At 37.7% G+C, this 15,735-nt stretch overlaps 1 protein-coding gene and 1 long non-coding RNA gene across 7 annotated transcripts in view; one reads left to right on the top strand and one right to left on the bottom strand.

Annotated features, from left to right (window-relative positions):
* Positions 1–2,964: 2,964 nt before the first annotated feature.
* Positions 2,965–15,735, bottom strand: part of CUL4A (cullin 4A) — a 36,057-nt gene continuing 23,286 nt past the window's right edge. For 3 of the 6 annotated variants that reach the window (XM_042039039.1, XM_042039050.1, XM_042039059.1), the window contains 9 exons: positions 14,585–14,689; positions 12,763–12,873; positions 12,266–12,351; positions 11,174–11,281; positions 9,855–9,968; positions 8,831–8,936; positions 5,658–5,830; positions 4,653–4,805; positions 2,965–4,381 (listed from right to left, as the gene is read on the bottom strand). In XM_042039039.1, coding sequence (XP_041894973.1) covers positions 4,286–4,381; positions 4,653–4,805; positions 5,658–5,830; positions 8,831–8,936; positions 9,855–9,968; positions 11,174–11,281; positions 12,266–12,351; positions 12,763–12,873; positions 14,585–14,689 — 1,052 coding nt within the window. In that variant the 3' untranslated portion in view covers positions 2,965–4,285. Of the gene's footprint in view, positions 4,382–4,652; positions 4,806–5,657; positions 5,831–8,830; positions 8,937–9,854; positions 9,969–11,173; positions 11,282–12,265; positions 12,352–12,762; positions 12,874–12,899; positions 13,142–14,584; positions 14,690–15,735 lie in introns of those variants that run through there. The other 3 variants (XR_006017857.1, XM_042039069.1, XM_042039084.1) reach the window with 3 other exon arrangements.
* LOC121669759 lies at positions 5,826–14,039 on the top strand. Its single transcript, XR_006017888.1, has 3 exons — positions 5,826–8,433; positions 9,829–10,640; positions 13,107–14,039. It is a non-coding gene; the product is annotated as an uncharacterized LOC121669759 (long non-coding RNA).

Here is a 15,735-nt window from a genome sequence, read left to right as displayed (position 1 = left end):
AAGTTACAGCTTCTGTAAAAGCTGCTATATACACAGCCTGGAGGTCCAAATTAGTGCTGTCACTGAGGGAAGTGAAATGTAGTCCATACCTACCCCTACACATTTCATTTGACAGAGCTGCTGGCCAACCAACAGGCTCACAGGCCCAGACACAAACCATGATGCACTGCCTGGCCTTTTTTCAGAGCTGTGGATGCAGAAGGGGCTGCTCATGGGAAACACCCAGGAGATGTAGGAGCCATTACTACAATAAAAGCTGTCCTCTGATGTCCAGGCAGACTACAAGCAAGGGAGACAAAATACAGGCTAGGAATTTTTACCAGGAAACAATTTCTGCATAACACGACTCTATTTTCCCACAGCCTTTTGCTGAGTATTACCTGACTTCACACAGTTACTTCCTTTCCAAAGAGACTTGCTAGGAATGGCTAACCAACTTCATGGTACTCTCCTGAACATACCTGCCAAAGATAATAAACCTGCAAACAGAATGGAACCATTTAGGTTGGAAAAGACCTCAAACGTTACTGAGCTCAACTGGTAGCCCAGCACTGCCTAGTATACCACTAAACTAATGTCACTAAGCACCACATCGATAGGTCTTTTAAATACCTCCAGGGATAGTGACTTCATCAATTCCCTGGACAGCTTGATCCAGTGATTGACAACTCTTTCAGTAAAGAAATTTTTCCTAACAAAAATTTTTGCTAAACCTCTCCTGGCACAGCTTGAGGTCTTTCCCTCTCATCCTGTCACTTGTTACTTGGGAGAAGAGACCAACCCCCATCTGGCTACAGCCTCCTTTCAGGCAGTTGTAGAGAGCAATAAGGCCCCCTCCCTGAGCCTTGTTTTTTCCAGCCTTAACAACCCCAGCTCCCAAGCTGCTCCTCATGACTTGAGCTCCAGACCCATCACCAGCTCCACTGTCCTTCTCTGGACACTCTCCAGAGTGTCACTGTCATGTACTGAGGGGCCCAGAATCTGAGATGTGGCCTCTCCAGTGCTGAGTACAGGGAGACAATCACTGCCCTGGTGGTCCTGCTGGCCACACTATTGCTGATGCAGGCCAGGATGCCACTGGCCTTCTTGGCCACACTCTGGGGCTCCTGTTCAGCCACTGTCAACCAGCACCCCCAGCTGCTTTTCCACTGGGCAGCTTTCCAGCCACTCCACGTCCCTGCCTAGAGCAATGCATAGGTAGATCTGCGTAACAAGCTGAGACACTGAAGTTACCTGACAGGTGTGTAAGTTTTGGGTTTTTTTGTCCCAAAGCTGTATAACAGAAAGGAAGGATGAAAAAAGCTGCAGCAGATCAAGGGAGTTAAATGATAAACCCAGGTTCAGATACAGTAATCCAGGAGAAGCCAAACTACAGAACTAAGAAAAAAAAGACCCAAGGAGGGGGGAGGAAGGAGGCTGGTAAGGAGAGCTGTAACGGCCAGGCTTAGGAAGCACGTTTAAGTCAGCTCTCAGCCTACATTCCCACACTTGCTTTCCCTCAGGAAATGTTGGGCTATAGAACAGTGTGTCACACTTAGGAAAACTGCTTCTAAAATGCATATAATGTATGTTTGGATAAGTTAGAGCCCCCAGCTGTATCCAAACTCCTGCTGTTATTTTTGTCATTCCATAGAAGCTGCTATACAGTTTGTTCTAAGGACGCTGAATTGCCAAGACCCAGGTTTCCCAGACATACCTGAACATAGATGCTCTACACAGGACATCTGTTACTTTTGCTACTGGCCAACATCTTCAACTCTGGGTGATCTTCCAGGAAGAAATGTTTAACCTCACCCCTGTGGGTACAGGTACACTCAGGGCAATATGACACCAAAGAACCAAGTGATTGAGGCATGCTGCTCAGCCAAATTCCAACACCAACTACTGAAAAGCAATCAAATGCAGCTATTTCACTTTAGAGAAGTGATTTCCATGCTGACTCAAAGTAACTGCTTACCTGTTTGGTTCAGCACATAAAAAATCCCAGTAAGAAAAATATGAGGAAATCAAATTAAAAATGAGGACCTGAGAAAAAGAGTCACAATGACCTGGCCTGTCAGTTTGTCCCAAAGCTTTGAACCTCTGAAGCCACTTGCAGACTAATCTGGAAGAGTAAAAGTCTTCAGGGATCATTACATTCTCTGTAGGTTCAAGGGGTAAGGGGATGGGTAGAAATCAGCAGCTGGATGAAGGACACAACCCCCGCTCCCACAAGCAGAAGGGCAGAACCAAGGAGAACCCCTCTGAGTACTGCTGCTTGAGGTTATTTGTAGGGGAAGATACAGTCAGGGACCAAGGGCATACAGCACAGAAAGACACTGTTCATAATTTCCACTGCTGTGGAACAACTAATTTTTAATTGCTAGACCAGAAAAACATGGCAGAAGTTCTTTGTCTGTGGCAATTAAGAAAAACGGCACATCTCAGCACTTTTAATTAACATTGCTGCTTGAGGCAGAACCATTTCAGTCATCGTCAGGATAACACCACTGCCTTAAGCTGTTGTTGAAAACCACTGAACCAGAACATTTGGGTTCGGAAGGTGCAGGCAGTACATTCTCACTGCTTCAGAACAGCTACTGCACACTACTGCCAGCTCTCAGTGGGGATAAAGCCTCTCTGGCCATCACATTTCTGTCAGGCACATATTCTGTGAGGCACGAAGTCTGCTAAGATAGAGTTCATTGGTTTCCATACACATAAAAAGTGAACTACAAAGTGAATGGTGTACTAAAGAACCAACCACACAAACTGAAGTGCCACATTCTCAAAAAGGCTAAGAAATGAATACTTAATATGCATCAAAGATTTTATTTGCATTAACTGAAGATTCAAATATTAAAATAAGTCTATATTAAATTATAATATTAAATATGCTTTAAATACAATAAACTAAACGTGTTTAGTTTTGAAACAAAGGGAACAAAAATGATTCAGAATGCAATACAATTAATGACACCAGAGGACAGAATAAGGACTTTTAATATGTAGTTCCACAAGATGTCAACTCAGCACTGTTTACTTTAAGAAGAGGTGGCCTTTTAATTGATGCACAAACCCCATGTTACATAAACTTAGTAAGGTATCTCTCAAGAAGCTCAGTTAAATCCTCATTTATGTAGTGATCAAAACTCCTTTGGTAGCTCTTTTTCAGAATGAAGCACACCAGCAGACAGATGAGGAAAATAAACAGTCTTGCAAGTATTACCAGAAAAGGTGTCTTCCTTATAGTTACAATTATCTAACAGACCTACAGTGTCTTTCAGTCTAATTCAAATCAACTTACATATGTACAATATGTAACAAAGTACTCACAAAATCCTTAGTCTTTCAAGACAAAAAGCTATGCTTTCCCAATATTGAGACCATAAAAGTATTTTTTTAAAAAAAGGTTTTGTTTTCTTAAAGTGGAGCACACTGTACAGTAGGTTCCCTGGATGTTATTTTCAAGGCAGAATTGAATGTTACAGCAATTACAGAAACAGTGAAATACACCTGCTGCCCTAAAATGAGGTAGGGCCTCTGACTCAGATCTAATCTTTGCCACCCAAGCCAGCAGAAGTAGTAGTAATAGAACAATCCATATTTTAGCTAAATAATCCAACAGCTCAGTACACACATGAATGCAGTTGTCCTCTTGGCACTTCAAGGATCTCACTTCAAAACCTGATTTATCCAAACCAGACTGAAGTTTGCAATAACTTGGAAGAAAATTAACTGAACACAAGTTTAAGGGTTTTCATGGTGCAAAACTTCCAAACTTCAGTGTATTTCAACAACACTGCTTACACATACATGTTCATCAATGAAGGGTTTTAAAAAAGTTACCCAAGTTGTCACTGTAGCTAAAGAATGCAGCATTTAGGGACTTTATGGATGCAGTTAGGAACACCTAAATGAAGAAACCAGACTTGCATCCATCGCAGAAGTATTTCTCACACAGGTGATTTTACCTTTCCATCCAACTCCAATGACATTGTTAAACAAAACTGTAAAACTAAATTCTGAAGAACCCACGAGAACAAAAGATTAACTAAAGGGTAAAAAAAACCCAGGACATTTAAAATTAGTAAGAAGTCTTGACAAAGGCGATCAATTAACATGTCATTTTGCTGCTTTTCCACAGCAGTGCATGCAGCTGGTTGAATAATATACATCAACCTGAAATCTGCCAAAACAAAAGTCTGGAACAGCATAGGTATTTGGTGTCCTGAAGATATATGTGGATGATTTTGGTTTTTATTTTTTTGCCTTTTAATTTCTTAAAAATAAAACTATTTCTTCTTTATGCAACATAGTGGTACTGATTGGGGTTGTCTTTGTCTCTCTCCATATAGTCTCTGTCAATGAGAGATTCAATTCTCTTTTTCAAGTCTCCAGGCTACAAGAAAAGATGAGATTAGTGTAACAGTTAGTAATATAAAGGCAAATATATTTTTTAAAAATACTGCTAAAAACTACGTAAGAAATGCACCACAGTATATAATTAATGTACTATGGATACTCTGGCTTCTTTCTCTTCACATAATACCTTTATGTTTAATTCTATGATATTTCATATTTCTTGCTCTTATGGACAAGCTGAATAGAAAAATATATTACATATATTTAGATAAATCTAGGATGGTTTGACAAACAAAAACGCAAGTTACCTTTACAGGAAATTTCAGCTGATTATACAATTCCGAAACAAGAAGATTATGACCAAGAGTCTTTCTCATCTTCATTATTCGTACAATAGCAGCATCAATCTGGTATTGCCTGTCCTGAAATACTCTTTCAGTTGTGCTGACCTGTTCCTCAACCTGAAGAACAATACAACACCACGAATCATATCACCTTCTGCTACTACTTTTTATTAATTACATGTCTATAGTTAACCTTTGCAGTAAAATGAAATTCATGCATTCTTACTCATTCTTGAGACAGATGCACACATTACTGCATTCTAAGAGCTAAGTGATTCTGAAGTACTGCTAAAGCAAGTAAAAGAGAAAATTAACAATAATGTAAAGGAAAAAATAATGTGTCTTATTTTACATTATTTGATAAGTTAAAGTAAGTATTAAAAACTCCCTTCAGATTTCTGAGAGAACACAACAGTTTGACAACTCAAATACAGCAGCATTTTGTGTCAAACTCCAGTGTGACTTTTATGGAATTCAATACACAAAGGCAAAAAAGAAACAAGCCAATGTTAATTAAAATATGTCATCTTGTGTCAAGAATGGGGATTCAGATACAACAAAGATATCCACTGCAGAATCAGGGACTACCCTGACTTTTATAGCCCTCTTACCTGCTAAATATAGAAGTGACATGGTGACATTTGATTCATGAGTTCAATATAGTACCAACACTTCAGCAATACCACAGAAACTTCTAAGATGGACTGAAACTTCTACATCCTTTCAGTTTAATATATAGGCATTTAAATTTGCAAGTGCAAGAAGCAACCTAAGTCGTTTTCAATTTCAGTGATTTTAAAGTCTTTATTGCCTCTCTGAGTCATCTTGACTACTCTAAAAATTAAATAGCCTTTAAAATTAAATATTCCTTTCTTTATATGCAAAAATTACAAGAGATTATGTCTTTCCATATGGGACATGTAGATAAACAGTTAATACATAAACTGAATGAATGCAAAAAGTACGTACTGTTTCTTTCATTTGAATCTGGTTGATCTTTATTCTAAACAATTTATGCTTGAAATCACCATTAAAGATGAATTTATCTCCATCTTCTACCTCCTTGCCCTTTGGATTTTTAATCAATACTCGTGCTTTCCCGCAAGCTAAAGACTGCAAGGTTCTTCTTAATTCACTGTCCTCTGTGAAGGAGTTCAAATATGGGAGAAAGCAGAACAAAACATTTACATGAAGCGTTTTATGTGATTAATCTAGAAATAAAATTGAAAAGCTAGTGGTTTTATGTTAATACTTTCTTCCAACTAAGTTCCAATTAGAAAGTAGCTCACAGCCTTCATACTTCATCTCATCTTTCACAGGTTAAGTGCTGAGAGCACACACAGGATTATATAAATCATAAAAGACAGACTTAAGCTCATATCAGTGAGTTTTCCATCCAAAATAGTTTCAGAAAAGACTTCACATTAACACAAACTTAGTTCTATTGCTTTAGTTGTGTGGTAGTAACAGAACTTTATACCAGAAAAGGTCAGTATGACAAGAAACTCAAGCCCCTTATTTTAGTGTTTTTGTCACACAGCAGAAAACATATAATAGAATAAAATTACAGACATCTAAATTGACCGGAAGATGTTTTGTGGGAGGGTAGAGCTGACAGCTGTTATAGTCAAACTTCCCCCAAAACAGGAAAGTAGTAGACACAAGTATGTGAGGAAAACTTTACCTAGTAATATTTAAGGCTTAAAAGCATTTAGAGAAGAAGATAAAATGAAGTCTTAAACATTCTAATAATTATGTAGCAAAGTCTTGTATCAAGATTTTGCATTGAAACAGCCTCTGCAGTCTCTATAATACTTTATTCACAGAATAAAACTATCACTAAATGTGTTGGATCTCCTGAACAGTTTTAGTCTAAAAACTGAAAGAAAGGTTTTGCAATCTAGTGCTGAAGTACAGCTGAGTAAAAGATTAACACTACTGCTATTTTTAAAATACTTAAGCTTTCACACAGAGCAACCTTTTATTTTTTTTTAAGCTTCCAACTGTTCTATGATTTCTAAAAAAACCCCTTTAAACCATGTGGGCTAAACAGGCATTTATATTGTTTGAGACATTTTGTGTGTTTCAACCTCAGTAAATGCAGATTGTTGTGTTTTTGTCCAAACACAAGGATGCTGTTAAAACACTATGGAGCTTTGCAGGTCAAGTCACAGGTTACAGTATGCCCAAGGGAAGGAATTTACAATTACCTATCAATCCCTGAAGTAAAAGCTACTACAGCTCCTAGCGGCTTCCTTGATAATAAGGCAAGTAAGAACATGGAGTATATTTGGACAACACATCTCAAAGCAGCACAATTAGCAGAGAGAAGGTGAACATTCTTTCTCTGAGTAACAGTTTATGCATTTTCTCACTGTCCTAATGTACCAGGGACAATCTCATTAAAGAGACTGAAGGTAGTTTATTTTAACAGTGACTGGAAAACACAAGTTCCAACCATGGCCAGTTAATCCCTACAAGAAAAATGGAGAGGGACTTGTAAATTTACAAGACCATGTAGTGACGTGGACAAGGGGGAATGGCTTCAAACTGAAACAGAATAGATTAGGTATTAGAAAGAAATTCTTTATTGTTGAGGGTAGTCAGGCACTAGAACAGGTTGTCCCGAGAAGTTCTGGATGCACCTTCCCTGGAATTGTTCAAAGCCAGGCTGGGTGGAGCTCTGAGCAACCTGGTGTAATGGAAGGTATCCCTGCCCAGGGCAGAGGGCTGGAACTAGATTATCTTTAAGATCCCTTCCAAGCCATTCTGTGACTCTAAGCCATTCATCCTGGCCTTCCAGAAACCCTGTGGACCATGAACTGTCCTTACTACCTAAGTCTCTATACCTAAATTCTCCATAGGGGAGAGAAATACAGACATGGTGCTCAGTGCAGTGACATATAGGTAGCTCCCAACTATCAATTCCAGCCAGGTGCCTTAAGAACAGTCTACTGAATTCCTTATTCTGTGCTATAATGGAATGGATTTCCATGCAGCAGCTTTATCAGTTGCTGTCAGGCAGCCAGAATGCAAGCTCCAAGGGACAGCAATCCAAGATGAGAAAGCAGGACTTGGATCAGGGCTTGCATGAACCTGTGTTTGTTCTGTAAACATTGTACTCCAACCTATTGAGTCTCTCCAGACTATCCTGATGATTACTATCACTGGCATGGATTTTCTTCAGCTCCCTTACCACTAATGGAGAGGATGACTAAGCAACTTGAAGCACTGACACTGAGACAATGGAGCTGTACTTCCTTCTCCCAGGCTGTACTTCCTTCTGCAGTGCATCATTCTGAACTGCAAGGATTCTTGGTATCTCCATTTTACAGTATTTTAGTAAATATATTACAATATTTTAGTACTTGTATGGGCTCAAATTCTCTCAGATACTGCTGTATTAGGTTGATCTTAAGTTTCACACGTGAGGGACTATTGGGTATAAGCTGCTGATTGATGCAGAACTTTCAGAGAGGAGTGATGACAGTGTTTTGGCTAACTATTTCAAGAAAGTGTAAGAATTTGGGGGGAAAAACCCATCCAAGAACATAAAAACACAGAAGACAGATACTGCAGATAGTTAAAAGGGAAACTGTACTCTTCCTCAGTTTTCTTGGTCCTTCAGGTTCAAAAGTACAGGGGCAGGCAGCTATGAAGTACACACCCAGCACACACTGCTGCTCTGAACACATCAGACCTGCTGTGAAGGGGCACCCCAGCAACAGTAATGGGCAACAGGCAGGTGAGCTCTCACAACAGTTCCACTGAAAATACTCTCTTGAATCACCCCCAACTGAAAGGGAGCAAAACTAATCTGTACACAGAACAGTCTTTATCACCATTTAAATTTTAAGAATTGCAATGATATATTTTGTAAATCTAATAGGTTGTTAGGAGTATCACATGCCACACAGCTCTTACTAATAATTTTGTGAAGCATCCATTTTACACACTAAGAAAATATACTAAGAAATACCTGCAGTATGTTTTCCTCATCTTTTGTTGTGTGTATGCTATTGGAGCATAAAGTTAGGCCTAACAACCATGACAAATTTCTTTAAATTAGGCCTTTACATACCAAATCATAATTGGCAATCACTTGACAAATAAATTTAAGAATCAGAAAGTATTCTTCTTACCTACGCCAGTGGCCATTTTAATTTCTTCAAAACTGAATTCATCCCCTTCATTAAACATAAGCAATACTAATGTCTGAAAGAGCGATACTTGAAACTCCTTCTTCCCCTAAAAGAGAAACAACAAATAATAGTAATATTCAGAGAATTTTCAGTTGTACCCCCTACCTTTGACAGTTACAGAAAGTATACACTAATTTTTCTATTTCTACAAGAATGGATATGCATTTTAGAATGCCTGGCACACAGAAGAATCAGACTGAATGTAGTATTGAGGAAACAGGATATTTTTAAAACCTCTATTTTTTTTGCTCTTCTAACAGTAACAATACAGTACACAGCAGAAGCTTGTTAGAATGGCCTGGTATTTACTTCACATCCTTTATTTTAGTTACAATACATGAAATTTTGGTGTTGCCACCATCAATAGTGAATTTCTCTGTACTTTATATTCACAATGAGTTAGTAAAAGAATTCAAGGGTTGTTCTGTCTTTGCTGTGGCTCACTGAAGCTGCACTATTACAAGGCAAGATACTGCATGAGACAAAACAAAACCACATGAACAAACAATGCAGTTATTTAACAGTTAAATAATTCAACAAGCATTTAAATTTTAACCACAGCCATCACATGACTAACACCCTTCAGTCTCTTTTTGTATGTCAAGCATACTAAAAGCATCACCAGGATTTCTACAATCAAAACAATTCCAGATTAAAGATAAAAAATGCTGTGTTCTTTTTCTTGCTTTAATTTCTTGCTTTATTACAACCTAATTTATTTGAATGAGCAACAATTCCTATCAAATGAATATTACCAAAAGGTATCACTGTTGTCTTGTTAGCTAGGTAGTATTTCAGTTTAATTATAGAAAGCCTATTTTTTGTACAAAATAATAGTATTGACGTGATTGTTCCTCCACAAAAATGTTACTACCTTTATAAAAAAATACAATACATTACTAGATTCCAAATAATTGACTTAAATTTTAACCCAACAGGCAAAGCATTATACAAGCAAACTTACTTCCTTAAATTCTGCCTTTAGGACAGCATGTCCTAAAGTGGTCTGCCACTGAAGTTTTCGACCACTGTGTTTTCCCAGGTAAAAGGTTTTAAATACCTCTTGAAGTTTTATCATCTGTAAAGAAAAGAGAGAAAAACATTAGCATTATACCAGTGCAGTGATACCAAATGACTTCACACATATAATTCCTTTATTTTCCTCAACCACGTTGAGGAAAAAAAAAGCCACAGAAAATAATAGGCTCTTTTGTGGGAAAAACTTAATCCAAAGAGGAAAATTCTGCTCTCAAGTACATTGGTACTATTATACACATAAGAAAGCCTCAATTCAAAAATAACTGAATTTTCCTTGGGTTTTTATCTTGCTTTTGTTTTAAATAACAGTAAAATAAACTCCCTGTAAAGGGTTTTAAACCTCAGAAATAGATACTGGTTTTGTCCTGGACTTTGAATCCAACCTAGAAATCATGGGACAAAAAGCATACATCTCACACCTTTACACTGGCTAGTACCATGTGCTCTTAAGTTCTTCCTGTAAGTTGTGAATGGAATGGAACTCCAGTCCAATTCCACTAACTTTATGCCCTCTTACTTCCAAGTAAGGGGCTTCAACCCCTCCATTTTCATCGCAGATTGCTCAGGCTGGATCTTTCAGAAGTAGTCTGCCATGGAGGAAAAGATACCTCAGAAGCAAGAGCACAAGACCTTCCATATCTTTCAAACTGAGTGGGAACCCCATTATCACCTCTGGCCCCTGAAGCACTTCCCACACCTCCAGTCAAGCAAGGTATTGTAGGGGACTCCAAATACACATTTCAACCTAAATCACTACTGACAGGAGCTTTGCAAAAATCTCTCAACTTGGAAACAATCATTTTGCAGGCAAATACTATTTAAATGCAGGGGCTATTTTCTGTGTGACACATTGCAGGAAACAGGCAGGATCTTCAAAAAAAGGAACGTGCAATAACATAACCACTGACTAGTTCAAAGTGCCTAACCAATGTAGTTAAAGATTGACTAAACTGTGGTGAACAGACCAATTACCAACTTTTAAGTGATTGACTACAATGCTAAGTGAGGCAATTTTATTCCTATTAATATAAATTATTATAAAAAACCCCACACTAAGTGAAATAATCATCTGAATAAGGTGGATTTTATCCGCTGCATTTTATTTTTTGCAATTCTGGAATCTTTAAAACTACATAAACCCCTTAAATATCTAGCAGAAAAACGTAAAATTAAGGACATTATTTCACCCTGTGACAATGATTCCATTCTGTAAAGTGCATTTATAAGAAGAATTCAAACACTAACCTCAGAATTTAGGTGGACTTCCATAGGTGTATAAGTTGGCCAATATCCCATAGTTAAAATATTTACTGTCAGGTCTATATTTCCTGGGTCACTTTGGTTCTGCATATACTAAAATACAAGAGACAAAAATTATTCAAGTATACTATCTATATACTAAATTAGAAAATGTATACACTTAAATTAGAAATTTAGGGTTAGTATAACAATAAAAAATTCTTACAGGCCACATGCTTGTTTGGACATGCTCTACTAGGATTTTGAGTAACTTTCTAATGACCCAACTTCAAAACACAGCAAGCAGGTGGGAGTCCAAAGAAAAGATCAACATGCCTTGAAATATCCTAGACCACTGTCTATACAGGGTGCTAAGGTCAAAGAAACTTTAATCACATGCAAATAAAGAAGAAAAGCTTTTGATCAGAAGCCATGGCAAGGACTACAAGATGAAAAGGATCTCTTTGGACTTCTACATCTGCTAGACAAAACTTTTTCATATAATTGGGGTAGAGCATCAGTCAAGCTAGACTGCAAAATCTGGGAGAGAAGAGTCTCTACAGTATTTTATTACAGGCATCGTCCTGGGTCAGATCTCTAACCCAGCACCCTGACTTCAGTAAGGCCCCAAAACAAGTACCCAGGGAGAAATGCAACAACACAGTGAGCATATACAGTATTTCCTGAAAGCATTCCCTCGGTCACCAACAGCTTGGAAACTTTGGGGCTGAGACATACACTGTTTCTGTGCACTTAACGACCTTCAGGGAGTTTCTCTGGTGTGGGCCAATCACAAAAAATTCATTAGAGCAGCAGCAGTTTACAGAATGAAGGATACAGACTTTCACACGTCAGTCAACTAAATTACTATGTGGTATGTAGACCAATTTACTTAAAAAGGAATCAAAACTGTAAAACTATTGTATACAATAAATAAATTCTGTTGTATAAACAGAACTGTAAGTAGACATTATTATTATTACTAGGACCTGCTCAAAAGCTGTTTTGTTTAATTTTAGCTTAATCCAAGGTATAACACAATTAAATGCCTCCCCGTGACTGTGAAAAATTTAGTATACAAACAAAAGCTAAACGTACCTGCTTAAACTGTACCATGACATCTTTGGACAGTTCCATGTCCTTGAACATGCCCTCCAGTTTGCTGGTAAAAGCAGCACCACATTCTGTCTCACAAAAAAAAGCAAAGATCCCACAATTACAAAGAAGCACAGAACAAGTGATAAACATTTAACCTGAGACAGCTGAGCCACATTTACCCAGAGCACCCACAAATAGGTACATGAGCACCCACAAATAGGTACATGTTTTCAGGATTTTGCTCCTCTGTAGGTATATTAAATAAACCAGTCTCATACCAAGGAAGTCTGCCCAATAGTTCTTGCTGAGCATAATGAAAGCTGTTATAAATATATACACACATACATATACACACACACCCCCCTAAGTATTTAAGTAAGAACTGTTCAGGTATTACTTAAAATCTGGCTTATCACTTCCTAAAAGCATGAGAAAATAGGGATTCCAAGTTGCATGCCAAAAAGTAATATAACATTAATACATCTGAAGACACCTACCATGCTTAAGCTTTGACAACATGGACTTCTCAGCATCTACTGATGCACTTTTTCCAACCAGCAGTCTTTTGGCCAAGTCTTTCTTATAAAATGCCTCAAACACATCTTTCCCTGTAAGGAAATTGAAACAAAAAATAAAGTAAAATTAAATGATACATTCTCTCCACATCACTGCCCTTCAGGTTTGTGACATGAGCCTTTCTCATGAAAAGCTGATGAGCAGAACAATATTAACTATGCAGCAGTGAATAAAAACACGTAGACAACTTGTTCTTTTTATATTTTAATAATTTTTAACATATTTTGCAAAATATTTACTTCTTTCTTTCTTATTTCTCGCCCAGGAACTTGGGCTGCCTTGTATTTCCCATTGGAGCAGCTGCAAAACACAATAAATTACTCCGGAGTCCAGAAGAACATTCTCCCTCCATTGGTCTGATTTATTAAGGGGGGGAGGGCAGGGGGAGCTTTTCTATGTATTAAAGAATATACTTTAAAAGCCTAACGTGAAAAAAAATTTAACCGAAGTCTTCTTACTTGATTTGCCAATAGACTTGAAAATGAAGGAGTCATACAGATACCCACAAACTTTCACACCTTAAACCCAAGCTTCTCCCTATTGACAGTACAAAGATATCAGCAATGTGTTTCCCTTTTAAGAGGAACAAATTCACTGTAACTCAAGCTACTGTTCGTGTTGCCTGCAATAGCCACTTGCAATTCCTTGCAAACACCTTCCAATTTAGTGCTTCTTATGATAGTCTTCTTCCTTGCCCATCCTGTCCTGGTGAAGTGATGTTTCATGAACCAGCTCCATCAAGATATTATCAAAAAGGCCAGTGCTCAGAAACTACCTAATTATCATCTGCTTTTAAAAGAGCTCTTATGTACTAGACAGTTCAAAATAAAATTTCCGCTTTTAGCTCAGTACTACAAAAAATATGAAGAGTTGGTGAAAGTTTCAGATTAACAGAAATTAATCTCTTAGGCTGACAAGCTGCCAGTACAACTGTTTTCATTCACCATCTCCATCTGACAAAAATGATGCAATTATGATTCAATTATGCAAATGATACTACTTTATGACTTGACTTTCCCATTATATTGTACTTGTTGGGGGTTTTTTATGAGGAGAGAACCCCACAGATCTCAAACAAACTAATACCGAATTGGGTAGTTCCTGCTATTCCACCCCCGCCCAGGACACACATTCCACTTCCCTCAGAACAGTGACCATGTATCTGTATTGGACTGGACCACTGGTTTTTAGGGTATCTCGAAAAAAAAAAAATCTCCTAACACATTCAAGGATTTTGCTCAGATAGAGACATACATGAGGGAAGTGCATTTCAAAGGCAGTGAAACTCAGCAGTTAACACTTTTTGCTACTATTCTGAGCCCTTCTCTGTGTTCCTTCTTAGCCATGATGAGAAAAGTCAAAAGAGAAGTTGCCGGGTTTTCATGCTTTGTACCTACAACATACATAAATGGATAGGAAAGAGGAAGTCTGTACTGTCATTAGAGGAAAGGTTGTGGTTATAGACATGGTTAATTTATGTAAAAAACTTCCAGCAACACCTCTAACTCTTAGGTCTCCACTCACAAGACTCTGAAAGGTCTGTAACTTGCCAATCTCCACAGAACTATTTGTCCTCCCCGGTATATTTATTGTGCTGCTTCAGGTGTAAAGCAACCTGAATTAAAGACCAAGTTGAGCAGAAACTGTTGCTGAAAAAGATCTCTTACATTCAGAGGAAAGCAGCCCTGCTAGTAGCAAGGGGAACAGTTTTAATTGCATCAACAGTGAACCACTATTTCTTACCATGAATGAATCTAAATATGATCATGATTTTGTCAAGGATTCTTTCCAGTTCTTCATCTGTTGCTTCTTTATTACCAGCTCTTAATTTGGAATCCACATATTTTGCTACAAATAAATAAAATTATGTAACAGCTTAAAAAAAGATCAAAAATTACCAACTTAAGCAACTCCTGCTTGAAATATTACTGTGTTAAATACTACTGTATGTTAAAATATAGGATAAGTGCTAAATTTTCTGTTTTCCCTTTTCCCATCCCTATGTTCAGTGGAATGACAGAGCCCTCCTGTATTAGTGGCATAATGGAAAAGTACTGCAAAAAGGAATAGTCCAAGGCAAAAAATGAGCAGAGTATAATAATTAAAATGAATGCATTTGAAATATTTGTGTTATAGTCATAACAAGCACATTATTTGTTGAAAGACAATGTTCTGGAAGTGTACAATGTACATGAATGTATTTTATGAGAAACAAACAAACAACAAAGAGGACTATATTTTCGTAGACCTTTACCATGTCTCTCATGCTCCTTGGCAGGAGCACATTAAAATTTAAACAAAAGCAATGCCTTCCAGTTAGTAGTTTCAGAATGCCAGAAATAAGGTTAAGCCTTGAGTTTAGCTAAGTATTCATTAAGCCACATTAGTATCCTTATACAACCTTCTGTGTAAGAAGAAAACCTTTGTGGGAGCTGGAACACCATGATCCACAAATGACAACAGCCCATATCATGGCTTTAAACCTGTATCACTATGTTGTGCAATCTGTCCTACATAAAGCTGATTTTAGAAGGAAGACACAAAAGCCAAATAAAGGCAAAAGAAAGTACAGAGGAAAAACAAACAAGCAAGGAGCAGGATCCTCTCCTGATGTAAAATGCCACAGCTCCAGTTTTTCAGTAGGCAATACTGTTAGGACAGCTTTTGCCAGATGAGGGATAAACAAAATAATAGTATTTTTAAAGTATTTGTTATTATCTTTCCCCTTAATAACCACTAGTTCTCCTGTCAAGATAGTGGGTTTTTTTCCCCTCTATTAAAACTCCTTGTATCTGAAGGCTTTAAAATTGTCATCCCAACTTCAGCCATCAAGGCAGATGGATGGGCTGTACTTACTCCTTTTGGAGGGATCCAGAACATCCACAGAACTCCCC

Source organism: Corvus kubaryi, unplaced genomic scaffold (genome assembly GCF_017639235.1).
Source record: "Corvus kubaryi isolate FWS band 111438036 unplaced genomic scaffold, C.kubaryi_AGA036_p1.0 133, whole genome shotgun sequence".
In the NCBI taxonomy this organism is placed as follows: Eukaryota; Metazoa; Chordata; class Aves; order Passeriformes; family Corvidae; genus Corvus; species Corvus kubaryi.
Note: the sequence above shows the minus strand (reverse complement) of the source record. Positions and strands in the feature narration are given on the sequence as shown.